The sequence below is a fragment of the Manacus candei genome, unplaced genomic scaffold (assembly GCF_025592945.1).
Source record: "Manacus candei isolate 608988 ecotype Guabito, Panama unplaced genomic scaffold, ASM2559294v1 h1tg000028l, whole genome shotgun sequence".
NCBI classification, from domain to species: domain Eukaryota; kingdom Metazoa; phylum Chordata; class Aves; order Passeriformes; family Pipridae; genus Manacus; species Manacus candei.
Window position 1 is genome coordinate 21377427 of NW_026138076.1, and position 18937 is coordinate 21396363.

Genomic DNA, 18937 nt, shown 5'->3' on the forward strand with positions numbered 1-18937 from the left:
AAATACCATACTGTAAACTCTGCTGAAGTAGTTTATCCTTTATAAAAAGATTTCCCTGTTGCAGCCTTACATGTTGTTAACAGAATGAATGACAGTATGACTACAAATATCAAATTATATGCTTTTAAAATCTATGACTTTGAGAAGTAAGAAAAAATTATTTGGAGAAAGATACAGAGGGAGTTACCACTTGCTCACAGAGAGGAAAAAAATTACTATGGTGCACAGAAGAATCATTCAGTATCTTAGTTTCTTGTTTAAGAGCTTGTACAGTGGCACCCCACAATCTATTTCCACACTTCAGAGAAGTACTGGTGAGGGTAGACTTAACTGAAGAGTAACTGAAAGGATTTATCAAATCTAAAGTGTGTACTTAAGCTCAAAACTGCTGTTTTGAAAAGACCTGACCAGCTGCCACCTGGGACTAGATACACTTAAACTCAAAAATACTCCTTTTAGCTATCCAACCAAGCAAAGTTAGTTTTCTGAATTTAACCACCATCATGATCTCAATGGATCCAAGCCAGCTGCCCCATATTTCAAGTCTGACAGGACAGGGTGAGGCAACTGGGCATTTCATTACCTATTTCTCTTGAGGTACTCATTCCAAAATTGTTTGGAAGGTACCTATTAAAGGATTTTGAGTTGCATATAAAAATATTTTTATCTTACATATGGCCAAACACTTCTACTCAACCAATAATCTAGTGACTGGGGTACCTGCCAGGGAAAGTATGGGAGACTGAGTTTCTCAGATGGAGAGCATTTAGTATCTTCCCTTCTGGCATTTGAGACCTAATTTTTTTAATCAGTTTGCATTTCTTCCAGCATAGCTTTGCCTTGTGAGTTATTGGCATACCTAAAATGGGGCCACTACAAGTTTATTTCATGCTTACATTACTTTTGTTTCAATGCAATTATGCAAAATACTCTAAGAGGCAATAGTCAACCTCTTTAAAGGCAGAAAACTTTGAAAAGGTTTTGCTTTCTTCTTGACTCAAAATAAAGGGTCATGTTGACCTTATTTATTTGCTTTGTAGCAGAAAACTAATGTGGCAGGAATACTCACTTGAGACACCAGGCTAAGTCATGAGGCATCCTTGGGTTATCCTTCTCATGTAATTTTTGCATTCACCTTAGTAAAAGTGTAATTGTGGAACTCCAAATGATTATGTGCAGGGCTCCTTTCAGTAAACACTGAGAGGAGAACATGAGGGCATGATAAGCACCTGCAAAGCTATAGGTTTGGAGGTGAGGATTATTAATCCTTGCAATAGGAAAAAAGGTTATCCTGAAATAGTAATGGGCAACAGAACTTAGCATTTGTTAGCTTTAATACTGAAATGAGACATATTGGGGCCTTTGGTGCCATTGAATCTATTTGCGGCACGAAGTTGGAATTTGGGTAAGCTAAGGTAGGGCACGTAACAGATACTTGGGATAGGGGTGGAGTACGTAGGCTTTTGTTCTAAAGTCACTGCAGACACTTTTCACCAAGCTACTGAAGAAAATATCATTCCTTTTGGTGCCATTTTGTCCAGCCTCCATTACAGCAAAGGTTTTGTACACTAGAAAGTAGGGAGTGAGACTAAAATTAGAAAGCATTTTCCAAAGAAACCTCAGGCCAGTACTCTTGACACTTTTCAGAAAGAAAATTAGGTTTGTGGTTTCTTAGTAAGCTTTTGTACCTCGTTTCTGCTTAACCTCAGGTGATGACAGTAACCCAACCCTTAAACAAGGCTTGGATTTGAAATTTAATGTTCCTTCCTTGTGTGTGCAAAATTTTGGTAAGCAAACAATAGGTATGCTGATTTAAACAACAATTTTTCCATCAGAGAGAGGAGATTTTGGCAGTGGTTGTTCTGCATCTACATGACAGCAAACCTCACTGTTTTACGTGCAGGTAATACCACCATCAGTCAGGATCAACTTTCCTGGCTTGTGTGTAACTCTTCATAGTGAATGCTGTAGCCTGATTTAACATAATCCAGCTTTTGTGTTAGTCTCTTGGCTGTCAGGTGGTTGAAAGGCACCACAGTTTATTCCTAGACCCAAGCTAACAATCTACACCGCAGCAAATACTTACAACTTTAATGGACTGAAAGATAAAAAAAAATCCCATTCTATTTATGCCATACATGATCTTTCTTTCTGGCAGACAGTACGAGTTCAGCAATTCCTCTAGCTTAACTACATTATGTTTCTTTAAATAAACCCACTGTGATCTTGCTTACTGAAACAAAGAAGTGAAGGTTTATATATAACCAGTTTCCCTCTGATGCCTCCTGTACCACTGGTTTTCTAGGCCTCTTCCTATGCAAGGTATTTTAGCGATGTAAGTAGGTGTTGCATAATATGATTATGTGCTGCTCTGAACTGAGGAACGTGTCCCACTTGTGGCATATTACACACTGCTGCCTGCCTCTTCCATTGGAAGAGAAATTATGTGATAGTGATTTTATATTCCTGGCAGCAGTCAAATGCTACAGCAGAGGATTAGGGGATTGGGGCTTTTTTTTTTTTTTTTCCTCTGTGTACTGAAAACCAGTATCTCGTTCCCCCACCCTCCTTATGCCTTTAGCTCTGAAGGGAAAGATTACATTTCAGTTAATCTCTTTTCCTCTGTGTCATTCCAATAGACCACCCTAACTCGCAGTACAGGAATTAGCGCGTGTGTGTAATTAGGACTTAATAAAATCAGCCTCTGCATACAGGCAGTGGAGGTACCGCTGAGGGAACGCGGCCGTGAGCTCACGCCTTGTCTCCAGCACCAGCCGTGTTCGCCATCCAGGGCTAACTGCGTTCCTCCTCTTCCCGCCTCGCCGCCCGCCCGGACGCCGCAGTGCCAGGTGTAGCACATCCCATGGGGAGCCGATCCCCCCTCCCTGTCCCTCCCGCCGCGGAGCGGGCTGGCTCGGCAGCTGCCGTCGGGATGCGCAGGCGCGGAGCGCGCGCTGGGCGCGCGGCGCGGGATGCGGGCGGCGCGAGCGCATGGCAGGAGGCGGGAAGCGGAGGCCGCGCGGCGCGGCGGGAGCCGCCGGAGAGCAGGTGGGGCGGGGGGAGCGGCGGGACACGGCCCGGGACACCCTGGGAAGGGCGGCGGGCGAGCTACGAGCGCCGTAGCCGCGGGGCCGCAGGCCTGGATCGGCGCGGGTGCCCTGTCGCAGCGTCGGTCCCCGGCTCCGCGCTCCTCGCTCTGTCTGCTCCGTCGCTGTGAGGAAAGCCCCAGGGCCCCTCGTTCTCCTGCGCGGGAGCCGCTCCTCCCCCGGGCTTCTCCCGGGACCGCCGCGATTGAGGTGCGCTGTGCCCGGCAGCCGCCGCATCATCCCGGCGGGATGCGCTGGGTACGGGGCACTCGGTGTCGCTGGATACCTGGCGGCGGCCCCATTTCGGAGAGGAAGTGTCCTCCGCGTTGGCCTTTCCTAAAAACAGGAAAGAAACCTTGCTGCCTTTTTTTTTTTTTAATTTTTATTTCAAGTAGGGGGTAGTTGAGGCTACTGCTCTAGTGGAGCGTATGCTCAGTATGGATCATTTCCTAGTCTGCTTCGGTTTATGTTACATCATTTTTAACAGCAACTTCAGCTTTAAGCTACTTTTAAAACGCTGCACTGTAAACTGCACTACTCCTGATGGTGAATAACACAGTAGTTCAGACAGTAGAGACTAGAGGACTTTTGTTGTGTCATTTAACCAGACGTGACAAAATAATATCCCTACTTTCAACTATCTGTAAACATCTAAATTTATTAGATAGAGGCTGTGGTGGGATTGGAAATTGTCATTTTAAAATAATTTAGAACTTAGATTAAATTTTGGGGTTGCTTAATTAACTAATGGAAGTGCTCCTGTTGGTTATATCAACCCATTAACATAAAAGTAGCAGTTTGCTACTTCATACATGTTTAGCACATATCAGACTGCACTTCTAATGGATTCTGTCCAAAATAGGTGTTCTAATCTGTATATATGCTGCTTTAACTAACAAACATGCCCTAGTGGTCCTAATCATTGTTCCTCCATGAATATAAAACTTTGTAAAATCCTTTGGTGGAGCTGACAGAAAGCAGCTAAATTAACTGTGGCCTTTCTTTTTTCATCTACAGAGCGAAAAAAATGGAGCTGTCAAGAAGAGAAGATCAAATCAGGCAGATATTCCTGACAGTCTTTGTCAAGAAGCCGAGACATGTTATCGGCTTAGACTGCCTGAGGACTTCTACCAGTTTTGGAAGTTTTGTGAGGAGCTAGATCCTGAGAAACCAAGTGGTGAGATTTTAAATTTTGCCCTTTCTAACTTTCACTCTCAAAAACTCCAAATGACACTGTCTTCCCCTAGTTTATATACTGAACATGATGCCATATGGTATGGAATATCCCTTTGGCCACTTGGGGTCATCTGTCCTGGCTGTGTCCCCTTTCAGCTTCTTGTACATCCACAGCTTTGCCACTGGTGGGGTGAGAGGCAGAAAAGGCTTTAACTCAGTGTAAGCACTGCTAAATCTGGGTTTCAACCTCCTCAAATTTATTATATAACAGAATGTGCCATCCCTGTGTGCTCTAGAAATGACAAGTTTTTTTAGAGTTATAGAACGATTTGGGCTGGAAGGGACTATTAAAGTTCATCTAGTCTAATCCCCTAAAATAACCAGAGACATCTTCAACTAGACCAGGTTGCTTAGAGCTCTATCCAACCTGTCCTTGAATGTGTCCAAGCATGGGGCATCCACTACCTTTCTGGGCAACTTGTTCCAGTGTTTCACCACCCTCATCTTAAGGAATTTTTTCCTTATATCTAGTCTGAATCTACCCTTTTATAGTTTAAAACCATTACCCCTCATTCTATTGCTACAGACCCTGTTAAAAAGTCTGTTGCTATCTTCAGTACCTAAAATATTTAAAGGCTGCAGTCTCCTTGGAGCCTTTTCTTCTCCAGGCTAACAACCCAGACCTCTCAGTCTGTCTTCACAGGAGAGATGCCCCAGCCCTGTGATCATCTTCATGAACCTCCTCTGGACCCCTTTCAACAGGGCCAGGTCTTTTCTGTACTGGGGCCCCCCAGAGCTGGATGCAGCACTCCAGGTGGGGTCTCACCAAAGCAGAGGAGCAGAATCCCCTCCCTTGACCTGCTGGCCACGCTGCTTTTGATGCAGCCCAGGATACAACTGGCTTTCTGGGCTGCAGCTGCATATTGTCAGCTCGTGTCCAGCCTCTGACCCACCAGCACCCCCAAGTCCTCGGGAAGGCTGCTCTCAATTTGTTCATCCCCAGGCTTGTGTTGATACTAGGGCTTGCCCTGACCCAGGTTCAGCACCTTGCACCTTGTTAAAATACATGAGATTCCCATGGGCCCACTTCTCCATCATATCCGGGTCCCTCTGGATGGCATCCCACCTTCGGGTGTGTCAACTGTGGCACTGAGCTTGGCATCATCAGCTAATTTGTTGAGGGTGCATGTGATCCCACTGTCTTGTGTAATTGATAAAGATTAATACTAAATAGTACTGGTCCCAGTACAAACCCCTGAGGAACACCACTCATCACTGATCTCCATCCAGACACTGAACTGTTGATGGCTACTTCTTATGAGAAGTGTAATAACTCTCAAATGAAAGCTATCTGGACAAAAGAATGTCTCAGCTCTCCTTGTCTAGTAAACAGTGTTTGATGGAATTTGTGGAAGCTTTTGATACCTGAGTGACACAGGAACTGCATCTAGATATGCACCCACCAGAATGTAAATCAATTCATGCTTTGCTTTTCAGATGCACTTGTGTCAAGTGTTGGACTTAAACTGGTTGGACCATATGATATTCTTGCTGGAAAACACAAAAAACCAAAATCAACAGATGTGAACTTCAACCTTCATTGGAGATTCTTCTATGATCCCCCAGAATTCCAGACTATACTTGTTGGGGATAGCAAAACACAGTATCACATGGGATATTTCAGGTATTTAATTTCCTGTATGCTCTTGCTGGACCATAATTATGCAGTTTTTTGTCCTATTTTCTCCATGAGACATGATTTGAGACTTGCGCACAATCATCAAACAAGAATCTTTCTCTTCTGTAATAGGATATTAATACATGGCTTGATTATCTTTTTATTAAAAAAGATCACAGGTACTGGAGTTGGAGACGATTTAAATATTTATTAAACTACCTCCCCCAGCCATCCAAAGCACCTTCACTTACTAATGTTTAACTTTTGCCATGATACTTGGAAGAAAAAGTCAAATGAATTAAAGGGAACAGGTATTCTCTTTGCATGTACAGATGCAAAGGCATGCTCTAAGATCTTAGAGCTTTAGATCTAAGGGCATTTCTTGATAGGTCTGAAGGAGATGGCAGCATAGTGAGGAAGCAAATTAATTTTGCTTTGAAATAAGAGAAATGGACACACCTTGACTATTTGTGTGTACTTTTTCCTCAATAGGGATGTGCCAGATGAGCTCCCAGTGTGGGTTGGTGCAAATGAAGCTAAGAAGGGCTGTGTGATTTCACAAGTTGGTGATAATGTCTTTGCAGCAGTCAAGTAAGGTTCATACTTACTTATAAAAAGTAGAGTAGAAACTGTTAATTGTGAGGTGTGGAATAACGCAGCTGACTTATTTACATGTCTTTCTCAAGAAATTCGTGCTTATTTTCTGCCACTGCTAGCAAGTCTTAAGGTTCTCTCCAAAGCCTTTATAGGTTTTTTGACAGTGTTTTCCTTTCAGAAGTAAAATAGATAATCGTTAGTTATCTCATTCTTTAAATATGTTGGCAGGGGTAGGCTCTACAGGGGAAAAAGTACCCACTGGGTGTTAAATACTTGGTTAAAATACTTGGTAAGTAAAGGGTGGGCATCTCAAACAGTGGTGAAGGAAATCGGAGTATCGCAGTAGCATCTGGCTCTTGTTCTTACCTATGTAAAAATACTTTTCTTTTGTATATAATGAATAAATACAAGAAGTGCCATTTCTGACCTTGGGGCAGGATAACATTTATATGGATACGTAACTCAAGATGATTCATGAAGCTTTACGTGATTCCATGTCAGGAATGTAAACAACAGATCTCATCCCTGCCGGTTAAAAATGGAAAGCTTTTTAAGGACAGACATGTGTCAGTCAGTGGAAGCAGGCTGAATAGTGGCTTCTGCAAAAGAATCCTTGTGCAGTGCAGAGTTAAACGAGGACATTTGTTTTGAAAGCACCATGAGGAAACTCATAAATATGTATTTGTGTGCATGACTTGGATGACAAATGGTGTATATGGCACGAAAGCAGCAAACTGAATTCTTAAGATAGAAAGATGAACAGCTACTGAGTTCAGGAGAATCTTCAGCACCTGCTGATTGCATAAACTAGATGGTAATGCAGATACAGATAAGAAATGCCCAAGTACTGTCTGTGCCAAACTTTTCTTTCTTGTTAAACGAGGCTTGCATTTCCAAGTCTTTGTATAAATAAACTCAGGACTGCTAGTCTTCATTATAAGAACTGGAAGTTTAGTGTTTAAAAGGCTATGGATTTGTTTGTTTATTTTCTGTTAAGGCATGTTTTTTCTGTTTGCAGATTATTTTTGTCAAAAAAACTCAAGGAAGTGACTGATAAAAAGAAAAGTGCTGTTTTGAGAGACCTAGATGAAAAGCTAACAAGGACAGCAAAAGATCTGGGTTATTCTCTGGAACAAAAAACCATGAAGATGAAACAGAGAGATAAGAAAGTATGACTTTCCTCATCCACTGGAGAGAACTAAGTTCTGTTAAACTTTTTTCATTTCCCTTCCTGTTTGTTTTTTTTTTTTTCATCCTTCTAGTTAGTAAGGATGCTTTATTTAAGAATTTTGAGAGCCAATCATCTCTCTCTAAAACTTCAGGAGAGGGAAAATCAATACAAGTGTGTTCCAAATAATAGGACTAAATAAAAACACATTATGCTTGTGAAACAAAATTCAATTTAAAAACAAACAAACAAAAGGAACAAACCACCACCAAAAAAACCACAATAAGGGCAGTAGTCTAAAAAATAAAACAAATGGAGGGCATGGAGACAACTGGTTGAAATGGAAGATTAAAACAGTTGGGTTGGATCTGTTAGAAACAGGACCATGGGTAGTAATAGTATGGGTAGTAATAGTTTTGCATACCTATCAGAAATAATTATAGTAGGAGGTGACTAAACAAATGAGGTGCTACCCAAGAGACTACAAGGGTTCCTAGACTTCAGAGCTTGACTGGAGTTTCCAGTTATTTTAAACTTCAGCACTCGAAAGTAATTGCAATATTGTTTGAAACTGAGTTGATGTCCTGGAGCCAGGACACTATATTAGGTTTGACCACCAGCAGACAGATATTAGTGTTTAATGAGGTGAGTGGTTTTATGTCACAGTACTGTCTTATGGTGCTATGTTCTATTTCCTGTCCCTTTATTTAGGTGGTGACCAAAGCATTTCATGGAGCAGGTCTAGTTGTTCCTGTAGACAAAAATGATGTTGGATACAGAGAACTTCCTGAAACAAATGGTAAATATCTTGTTTACGATATTCTTCCGCTTTATTTAAACAACCTTCAGTCACACAGACTCTGCAAAAAACAAACTGCATTCATATTTTCTACGTAGAGTAAGTGGTAGGAGTAAAAGGTAGAAGTCTTAACCGTCACACTTGAGCTCAAAGTATTGTCTTTAGATGAACCAAATGAAAATCAATGAAACCTGTTAAATCTGAAATAATAATTCCTGAAGTAGTAGTTTAGATGATCTTTTGTATTGGCACAGCCATGCAGGAAGTAGATCCAAAAAACTGATCTATATTCAGGGATTTGTGGCTTTATTTCTTATCCATCCTCTTCTCCCACTGTTGTTTTAACCAGAATCAGTTCCTTGATGGAAGTTCACCACACAAATGCTTGTCTCTCTCTATGGGGGAACTCAGAGGGATGGGCAGGGGGCAAGAATGAGCAGCCAAGGAAAGGGGTAAGCTTTTTCTCCAGCAGTTCAGGGTGTGCCCACTTAGTTGACACACAGGTATGGTTTTGCCATAGACTATTCTGTGCAATATTAAATTTATTTATTTAAACATCTGGATATTTGACTTTGTTTTTTTTGCAGCTAATCTTAAAAAAATTTGCAAGGCTATTGTTGATGCTCCTACTGATGATGAGAGAGTGAAGGCTTTTGCACCCATTCAAGAAATGCTGACCTTTGTTCAGTTTGCTAATGATGAATGTGACTATGGAATGGGGTACGAACTGGGTATGGACCTCTTTTGCTATGGATCACATGTGAGTACTACAGCAATCATACTTCACAAAGTTATGCATTATTTTATATGTGGACCAGGAATTGTTCTGTGTTGTAGAATAATTATCCCTAGAAATCATAAAGGTCTACAAGAATATTGTTAATTCATGAAGACTGTTAGAAAGTCACACTTAAGGACATTATTCCGTGTTGAATTTAAAATTGTGCGTAGGAAAGCCCAATCCTGCAATCCAGAAGTGGAGTGCAGAATGTCTGATCTAAATATACTGAATAGTTGGAGCCCCCTGTCCCCAACTGCAGGCACAGGCACCCAAATTCAACTGGATCAAGAAATGGACTGTAGTAACCCTAGCTGGAAAAATGTGACTCCAGGTCAGCTGTCTGGCTGCACTGCCTCTGGCTGTGTAGGGAACCTCCCACCTGAGGTCTCTTCCCTGTTTCTGTGTTAACAGTGAATATCATCAATAAGTTGATTCACTTAATAGCACTTAATTATACATAAAGATTCTGCTTAGCGCTTTTTGTTCTGTATTTTATTTTAGTTCTGTATTAAAACGTTCACCTTGTTGATGAAAAGGTTCATATCTGTAATCAGTCTGTGGCTAGAAAATAACACAAAGAAGTTAAACATCAACCTAATATGAATGGATCTATACAAAATAGCTTCTTCTAGCAAAACCAGTATCAGTACTCCAGAGTATCATGTGAAAGATTTTTATCTTTCAATACTAAATGTAGGCACAGAAGAGCTGTGCTGAACTTTTGTTAAAATGTTTAGTAATTGGAATGAAGGAAAACTTGCTGCTCTTACCATGCACTTTTAAATTACTTATGTGTTTCTTAGATTTCCTGTCCTGCTCTCTTAAGTTCTGTACAGCATCTGAAAATGTGTGGTATTTTCCTCTGATATCCTGCTCATTTAGGGTCCTTTGTTCAGTGACTGGGCTGCTTCAGGTGCTTAAATCTTGTCTGCAACTGGAAGGGCAGTGAAGGAAACAGTTTCTCCCTGTTGGCTGAGTAGGTGAAGGCAAACACCCGGCTTTAGCGCTATGAGCTTCTTGATACACGAGACTAAACCCTGACAAAGTCCTGCAACAACAAATTACACCTTTACAGCAGTATCATGTGTCTTCTGTCTATCTTAGGCAGCAGTTTGAAATGGCTGTAACTTTGCAGCTGTTTTCTAAAAATAGAAACGTTCATTTTCTTGTTTAGTAAACAGAAAGGAAAAAACAGCAGCTTCACACTTAAGTTACTTGGTGGTTTGGTCCCTGCCTGCTTTAGAGCTCATACTGGGAGCTGCTTTCTGGTTCTGATTGGAGCCTGCCTGTCCCCTTGCTTACAGAGCCAGAGAAACACTGACACTTTATCTGTAGCCCAGAACAGGGAAAGGGACTTAAATCTTGTCGCTCTCATATAAGAGCTATAATCGGCTTACCTGTGCAATAATCATTGCAAATGCTAAATACAGTCTGACGTTTTTTACATTTGAAGTGCTTAAATGGTTACTACAGGTACCATTGTAATCCCCTAGAGCTGTGGAGTGTGACAAGACATGGGACTGTGACAGGACACAGGACTTCAGCCGCAGGCTGGAGCTCTTCATACTGTAATGGCACCGTCATTTCCTGCACCGCTAAAAATAGTTTTCCAGCTCAGGTACCCCGCCTGAGCGTGCTGTGGCTGTGACAGGTGTAGCATGAGGACGTGCTCAGCCACTTTGGGAGTGGGTGAAGAGAGTGGTGCCCCGGGATAAACAAAGCCTTGTTTTCCCTGTCTCCTGCAGTACTTCCACAAGACGGTGGGCCAGCTGCTGCCCCTGGCTTACTCCCTGCTGAAGAGGAACCTCTTTGCCGAGATCATCGAGTCGCACTTGGGCAGCCGGCGGGAGGAGGGCCTGGACCAGCTGGAGCCCTGAGCCGGGCACCGGGGCTACGGCGGGGTGGGCAGCCTTGTCTGTCTCTGTGTGTGTGTGGGCTTTTTGTACTCAGTGGCGGTGTCTGGGGTCAGTAAAGCTTTTCTAAGGAACGCGCTGTTTCCCGGTTGGCTGCGCGCGGCGGGACAGGCCCGGGCCCGGAGGGGAGGGGGTCACGTGCCGGCGGGCGGGGCTGCGGCGGCGGAGGGCGGGCGGTGCTGCGGAGCGGACCGGACGCATCCGCGCCGGCCCGGGCTGCGCCCCCGCCTTGGGCTGCGGGCAAGGCGGGCCAGCCGGCGTGGCGTGAGGGAGAGTGGGAGGGGCGGGCTGCGGCCTCACACCGCTCGGAGCGCCTGCAGGCACCGGCCAGGGGGCTCATGCAGCCAGCTTGTTCCGTACGCACCTGCGGAGCCTCACGTCCCTGCTCCGGGTGATTGTTGGTGCCGTTCTGCGCCTCCTCACCCGCAGGTGCAGCGTTCCCGTCCGTGGCAGAGCACTAAGGCAGCTCCTGCAATCCAGGGGCTGGCTCAGTTTGGAGGAAACAAATGGGATGAACTGAAGCCTAAATGACGGTACAAGACAAATTTGGAATTCCACTGCAATTGCTACCTTGCTAATCAGAAGTCATCCCCAGCTTTCAACACTAATCTGGACACTTAAAAATGGAACCAAATTGATTTTGTACAAAATAGAAATGACATGTTTTCAAGTTCATTGGCCCACAGCTCTGTGAGTTTTATTCTTGGGCAACTGATTGAAATAACAGTCCATAAACAATGGAAAATAACATTTGCTCTGACTCAACAGACCTGCCACCATACAGTGACTTCCACTGTAGTAAGTCACAGCATTACTAATGACAGTAAGTAATACTACTGACAGAAAGTAATACTGATTACTACTGACAAAGATTACAGGCCAGGAGCAACATGCTCAAATTTAAGTCGTTCCTACTTTTTTAGCCACAGATTGTACTTCCAATTCAGTGTAGGTTAGAGTGCTGCAGAAAAGTATCTTCAGTTTTAAATGATAATCTACTTTTGTAAATTTGACAGCTTCATCCCTTTCACTCAGCATGTTCTATTTATTCAAGCACAAGCAGACAGTGACTCTTTCAGGGGCCTGGAGTTTTGTTTTATACATAAAAAAGAGGTACTTTCTTGAATATTTAGTCTTATGTTCTGAACAGAACAGACCTTCATCTTACTGCCCTGTAAATTATACACATAATAGAAAAGTAGAATCATGGAATGGTTTGGGTTGGAAGGGACCTTAAAATTCACCTTTTGCAGTGTTATTTAAATATCAACTTAGATCTGCAACAATAGGGACCTTAGACAGGAAATCCATACTCATCTATTAATGCAATGAAGAATGAAATTTGTTACACAGACTGAAAAATTACTGAGTGCTGTTCATCATTAAATGGGAGACAGACTCTTTATCAGGGCCTGCTGCAATAGGACAAGAAAGAATTTTTTACTAGGAGAGTGGTGAAACACTGGAACAGGTTGTTGAGAGGGGTGGTAGATGCCTCAGCCCTGGAAGTGTTCAAGGTCAGATTGAATTGGGACTTTGAGCAATGTGGTCTAGTGAAAGTGTCCCTGCCCACTGCAGGGGGATTGGAAGCAGATGATCTGGAAGGTCCCTTCCAACCCACTCTATTCTATGAATATACATCATCAACAGATGGCTTTTAGACAACAAAAGCATCATCCACTTTTAACCATTTTAAATCAGAAAAGCCAACTATTCTATAATTAAAACAAAAACTTAAATGTTTGTTTTGGAAAAAACCCCTACCTAATAGTGACCTGTGTGATTGGGTTGATTTGGCTACTAATTTGTAGCCAAATACTAGGCAATGCAAAGACTGTACCTCATAACATTCATTCTTTCCTTTATCTGCTTACTAGTTTTATATGTAAGATTTCTAGCTGTTAATTTTCTCTCAGGTGAAAATAAATGCAAAACCACCATAAATAATGTAAAAACAATAAAAAAGCATGAACAGAACAATAAATGGTCATACAGAAGTTTTTAATATTTGATTAAATCATCACAGTAATGAGAATTTTTACTGTAATGATATGCAGCTCTACCACACTATTATAAATAAAAACATTAAGATCAATATTAAATACAGCTCTAGGCAACATCACAGATTAACAAAGAATGCATTCTTCATGAACCAGTATCTGAATGGTTGAAAAAATAAAAAATGCTGACACTTTCCCCCTCCCATCCACCACATTTTTTTTCAAATTAGTAACTCGAGTAAGGCGCTGCAAGTTTTACATTAGGACATTTTTGTTTCACAGCACAGGCACACATACTTCCTTACCAGAACCTCTACTGTATGTTTACCAGAAGACATGTCAACAGGGAAAGCTTAGCAGGTTAAGAAGAGTAAACAGAGATGCACAATTTATATGCAGCACTCGGGATCTACACAAATTATAAAACACAGCAGGGGCGTGAACTGTATTTTAATTCAGATAGTACAGTCTGTAGAATTAGGTGCAAGTTAATACAGCACACACAGCAGTGTTTTAGGAGAGCATTAGACATGGCAAAAATTTCAAACTGATTTAAAGCAATTTTTGTATGTGTAGTGTGTTTATATTCTTCCATTGTAGGAAAAAAAAACAGACAACTTCCAGAGCTGTCTTCTGTAAATGGGCCAAATCCTGCTCTTTGTGAATTTTCTTCTTCTTCAGGCTTATGCAATGTAACAGCAAATTTTTAACCACCAGCACTCCACATGGAAGTCTACAGGTGGCTGCAACACTCCTGTTTTAACACAGCCCGATTCCCTGTTTCAGTTCCAAAGCCATTTTTATACAGAGCCTGATCACTGTGAGTGCACTGGCACATTTCACTTTCTACTGGTTCCAGTTGCTGCAAGAGATGAGATGAAGTGTCAGTGGCAGTTTTTAACTAAGAAAAATCGGTTAAAATTCAGCAGTGCACTTCCTTAAGTACAGGCATTATTTTGCAGCGTGCCAAAAGTACCAGAATTTTGGTTCAGTGTTATTGTACTTAAGATAAAATCATACTGAGTACTTGGTGAATAAAGATGGTTGAGGTAACTGTGATGAATGCCGTACTTGTTATTTTAATTTTAATGCCTATATTTTTGGAATTTTTGCAGTCTTGTGAGCATAATTGTTAAAAGAAAGAAATTTTATCCGACCCCATGTAACGAAACATGATTTTTGTCAGCCAGATTTCTTAATTTTTTCCTCCCTAGTTTAGGCTTATAGCATATTGCTTTTTTTCCTCTGTGTACATTTGTGGTGGTGGCTTGATAAAATGAATATGAAACAAAATAATCTACTGTAAAGAAGTTAGGAATCTGTCAGTTCACCTACTAGTGTGTGTGTTGCTGCTGAATTTTAAAGTCCTGCCAAAGTTTCAAGTACTGCATTCAATTCTGCCCAGCTGCTCAGGTGTGGCTACATATAATTTACACCTCTATGTACTTGGGAGAAAAAAAAAAGAGCCAAAAGCAATCTATATAGTTGCTTTCTCCTAGTAATTTTAAAACCCTGCAGGTTGTTTTTAAATAAAATTTTAATATTACTGTTCCAGTTATCTGCTAGTAAAGGAACAAGGAAATCCAAGGTAACGGCAGTGAAAGTTATATTTGAAAATGATCTTGTATGTATGTTGGATCATAAAGAAGCCATTTTGTTGAAACCCTTCATCTAGTTGTAAACATTTGCTAATCCTCCATTACTTGCAGAGGATTATGAATTATTCTATAAAATCACATTAAAAAGGTAATTAGTTATGTGAGATATTAACTGATTCATATTTAATAGATTTTTTAATCCATACAAATATAAATAAAGAATGGTAAAACTTCAAGAAAAATAATATACATTTAGTGCAAGTTATGAGTTACATTTCTTCCTACCGTGTCAGCAGTGGAACATCTTTTGTGGAGAAGAAAAAAATAAAATGACCGCTCTCAAATTTTACAGGGGGGGAAAAAGATCTCCAGTGTTGTAGCATGCAATTTTTACCAGATACACGTATACAGAATTGTTCCAGCTCTTAAACTAGTAGTATAGCAGTATTTTTCCTTATACTGCACAACATTGGTATATATCATAGTGTTTTCAATAATACAAAAATTGCATAAGACCAGGTCACATTATTGATATTTTCTGCAGCAAAACCAGTATTTTTCTTTGAAATGCTAGTTTCATCTGGTTTTAGTTTTCTCATATCATGACAGCACATGGGTTGAAAGAAGCCTCACATGGTTCTTGCAAGGTATTACCTGTTCAATCTGGTTTTGTTGCAGTGGATCTGCACTGCCCCAAGCGTTTCATGATGTACAAACTCACATGTTTAATGGCACAAGAAAAACCTCCTTCTTGTGATCAAACCTCAGTAACTCACAGTACATCTCAATATGAGAAACAACTGCTTCAAAAGGGCACACCAATTTTAAAGAGGCTTTCTTACGGCTCAGGAGAGAGAGAAATAAAGCTCTTCTGGAATGTAGAAAGGTGACGTGTAATAGTTAATACGTTTCATGAGTTAACACAACAGTTTTCAATGGTAAAAAGGGAAAGACCTTTCAGTCTCCACAAGATGGCTCAATTCAGAACAATCCCTCCAGAAACAGGGATTAATAACACATCTCTTCTATGCTGAAGTACCAGGCTGGGGCTGGAGAATGGCACTGCACTATCATGGCAGACCTGATGCCTCGGGACGCATCCAGTGCAGGACAGCAGCTCTCCCTTCCCACACTCCCATCAGCTTTCCTCCTCTCCACATACTCCTCCAGACCGACTCCTGATTGCCAGCAGCACTGTCACACAAAACCCCAGCTCTTGTCTCTGATTTTAGAAGTACTCCCCAGACTAAAGTGTTGTGCTATTCAACAAATGAACCTCCTCTTCCGTTTCCTCTCTCTCCTCAGCTATGGGTTTCAGTTGAACATTATGGAGGCGGGGTCTTGGTTTGCCGTCTGGGCCATATGACGGAGGATATCTTTTTTTGTTATAATGCCAAGGAGGCGCCTGAAAAGGATAAATGGAAGACTGATATTAATCCAGGCAGAGAAATAATAAAGCAGAACAAATCTGTAGCCAAGTCCTTTTTGTTGACAGGAATAGAGCAAAAGTAAACAGCCTGATTTTCTCATTTAAACAAAAACATTTTATTAATCAGAATGTTGACGAACCACCAGTTTGATAAAACACAGCAATGCTGAGACACCGTATCAGATGGTCTCTGACAGCTGTAGTCCATTTTAATGAAATACAAGTAATACAAGTAGAGCCCATCACAATTTTTAACTTTTCGTTTCTACAAAAATCAAATTTTGATTAGTGTATGCCAACAAAAAAGTAACAGAGAGGGACAAAGAAAAGAGATGTATGAAAAAGAAGTGATATTGATCCCATTTAATAAGGGAGATATGTTCCAACCTAGCCATCAGAAGTGATGTACTGCTCGATGGCCCAAAATCCTAACAGCAAATCAAACTCCCCTTCCCTCCATTTTAAAACCTTAAGGATCCTTCCAGTCTGATGCACTGGCTCAGGCTCTTAGGAGCACACTGTATCAGCCATGAAACTTTTGTAAAATAAACAACAGTTAAATAGTTTTTGGAATTCATGGCTTTAGAAAATAAACTGTGAATACTAAAAGAAAATCTTCATTTTCCAATTTAGATACAGTGCTCTTTTGAGAGGGTCTTTCAAAATTATAACTGTGAAACATCAAATAGAGTGAGGCTGTCCAAAAGGATAATATCACAAGAGAAGCAAAGAGCAGAATGAATGAGCTGCTGCCCTTATTATTCTGGTTAGTACATTTCAATTTGTCTTATTAAAGGATGCATGAAATACTTGTGAAATATTAGCATAAAGTGAGAACATAATTAGCATGTTTTGCACATAAGCAGCTAAATGTGGTGGATATGTTTAGTAGAGATGTAACTAGCAACCCATGTCCAAATTAAGACAAAGTTTACCACCTATCTAAGGTTAGTTCACAACATCATGGTTAAAACTATATCTAGATTCTGAAGTCAACAGTCAACATAGTAGCATGCCACTTAGTGGCTCTGGATATCACTGAACATTTTATAAAGGGGTGCACTAACTGCTGTAGGTATCAGCAGCAGAACCACAGGACTTGACATAAAATCACAGGACTTTACTAAAAATAAGAATATTTTTTAAAAATCACATTGATAAAGGGGGATTACAGGGAAGACCTAATGCTGTGGTTAAAACACGCTTGTCTTTGCTTTTCAGAAGATGTGATACTTTGCTATTTAACAGCTACTTAAAGCTGTCCTGATCAGAAAAAGGAATTGGCATATATGAAAGTCTTAATTTGCATTAGGTGGGGGAAAAGTATTCCTAGGTGTGTGCTTTCCCACCTGGGGAAATCAGATCAACCAGATGGATCTACATGATCTCAACAACACAAGTATCAGAAAGTCTACTGTTTACTTTCCTTTAATGTTGTGACTAACAGTATGTCCACATTAACAGCTTCATTTCTACAAAAGGATTTTGCACATACTGTTTTATGGTTGAATACAAATTTTGAGCATAAGATGATTTCATTGTTCAGCCGATGTCATAAAAGTCCTGAACAGTTCACAAGTTTCATGCTTCCTGACTTCTAATGTGTCTAATTATGAGATCTGATATATCTAATCACCAAGGGTTCGACGTGCTGCTTTAGTTGCTCGAGATGCTCTAATATGTTCTTCTTTGTGATGATCCCCAAGACAATCCTGAAACAGATCACGTTATGCTAATAACTGTGTGAAATCAAATAAAAAAAAAGTTCTAATCATAATGGAAAAGGATTAGAATAGAGCAAAACTAAAAAAAAAACAAAAACAAAACCAAAAGAATGGTTGCAGGAAAGCTAATGAGATAATTAACTGAAAACTTATTTGAAAGTCAGTACCCTTTCCCAGATTTTGCTTTTTTTCTTTTTCTCCCAAAATGCTGAACACAATTCAGTGACCCCAGAGCAACATGTTTCTCATATCAGGTACACATCAGGGAAGCATACTTTATCCCTTCTCCTCAGATTCACGTGTTTTTGGGTTTTAAAGGCACTGAAACTAAAATCTACTTTGTATTTCCTTTGTTCAGTAGTTATTTCTCCTCACACATGAAGATAATTATTCACATTTTAACAAGCCACAGTAGATGAACGAAGTAGTAACTGTGTGAAGTACAGCACTTTAGGTTCGAAGCTCCCCTAGGTTATTTGGTGTCCCTAGAAACAGCCAAATTCAAACAGATTTTTCATTCAGGACAGTATAAATCAAGAACAACTCCCTGGAATTCTGGTACAAATGAGGAAGAGTGAGGCACAGTCTTTTCTCTGTCATCAGCACCAATTTCTGCACAATCCGATCTGGACTGGAACCAGTATGCTGATGTGTGTCTTTATGTGGTTATATTCTGTTTGCAGGAAATTTGCCAAAATACAAAATACTCCTTGATGTCCACAAGGCTATACAAACCCATGGCTAAATATCACCAGTACTAGTATTTATGATCTGCTCTTGTTGTAATGGACAGGATGCTCATGGAATATCACAAATTTGTAAATTGAAGTAGTTCAATAAATATTAAACTTGCTGCTACTTTACCATAAAATAGTTAAAAACTTATAGTAGAGTTTGACATAGCTTTGCATGATGAAGCTTTCTTTAGAGCCGATTTTAACATCAATGTTTCAGCATTCAACCACAACAGAAATTGAGAAAAAAATTA

General features: G+C 40.7%; 2 protein-coding genes across 6 annotated transcripts in view; one reads left to right on the forward strand and one right to left on the reverse strand.

Annotated features, from left to right (window-relative positions):
* The first annotated feature begins 2938 nt into the window (after positions 1-2938).
* LOC127472263 (histone PARylation factor 1) lies at positions 2939-11272 on the forward strand. 2 transcript variants are annotated; one of them, XM_051790205.1, is made up of 8 exons: positions 2939-3048; positions 4104-4263; positions 5760-5946; positions 6433-6531; positions 7556-7706; positions 8417-8504; positions 9092-9264; positions 11031-11272. In XM_051790205.1, the coding sequence occupies exons 1-8, from the start codon at positions 2992-2994 to the stop codon at positions 11160-11162; spliced, it is 1047 nt and encodes a 348-aa protein (XP_051646165.1). In that variant the 5' UTR covers positions 2939-2991; the 3' UTR covers positions 11163-11272. The 2 variants fall into 2 exon arrangements, with proteins under 2 accessions (XP_051646165.1, XP_051646166.1); XM_051790206.1 differs by lacking the exon at positions 6433-6531.
* A 1908-nt stretch (positions 11273-13180) lies between these two features.
* Positions 13181-18937, reverse strand: part of CLCN3 (chloride voltage-gated channel 3) — a 72832-nt gene continuing 67075 nt past the window's right edge. For 2 of the 4 annotated variants that reach the window (XM_051790171.1, XM_051790169.1), the window contains 2 exons: positions 17862-17937; positions 13181-16201 (listed from right to left, as the gene is read on the reverse strand). In XM_051790171.1, the coding sequence (XP_051646131.1) occupies positions 16043-16201; positions 17862-17937 (235 nt within the window). In that variant the 3' untranslated portion in view covers positions 13181-16042. The remainder of the gene's footprint in view (positions 16202-17861; positions 17938-18937) is intronic. The other 2 variants (XM_051790173.1, XM_051790170.1) reach the window with 1 other exon arrangement.

Coding starts and splice junctions, on each gene's coding strand:
- LOC127472263 (XM_051790205.1), top strand. CDS start 2,992: ATGGCAGGAGGCGGGAAGCGGAGGCCGCGCGGCGCGGCGGGAGCCGCC. Junction 8,505..9,091: donor AGAACTTCCTGAAACAAATG/GTAAATATCTTG, acceptor TTTTTTTTGCAG/CTAATCTTAAAAAAATTTGC. Junction 9,265..11,030: donor TCTTTTGCTATGGATCACAT/GTGAGTACTACA, acceptor TGTCTCCTGCAG/TACTTCCACAAGACGGTGGG.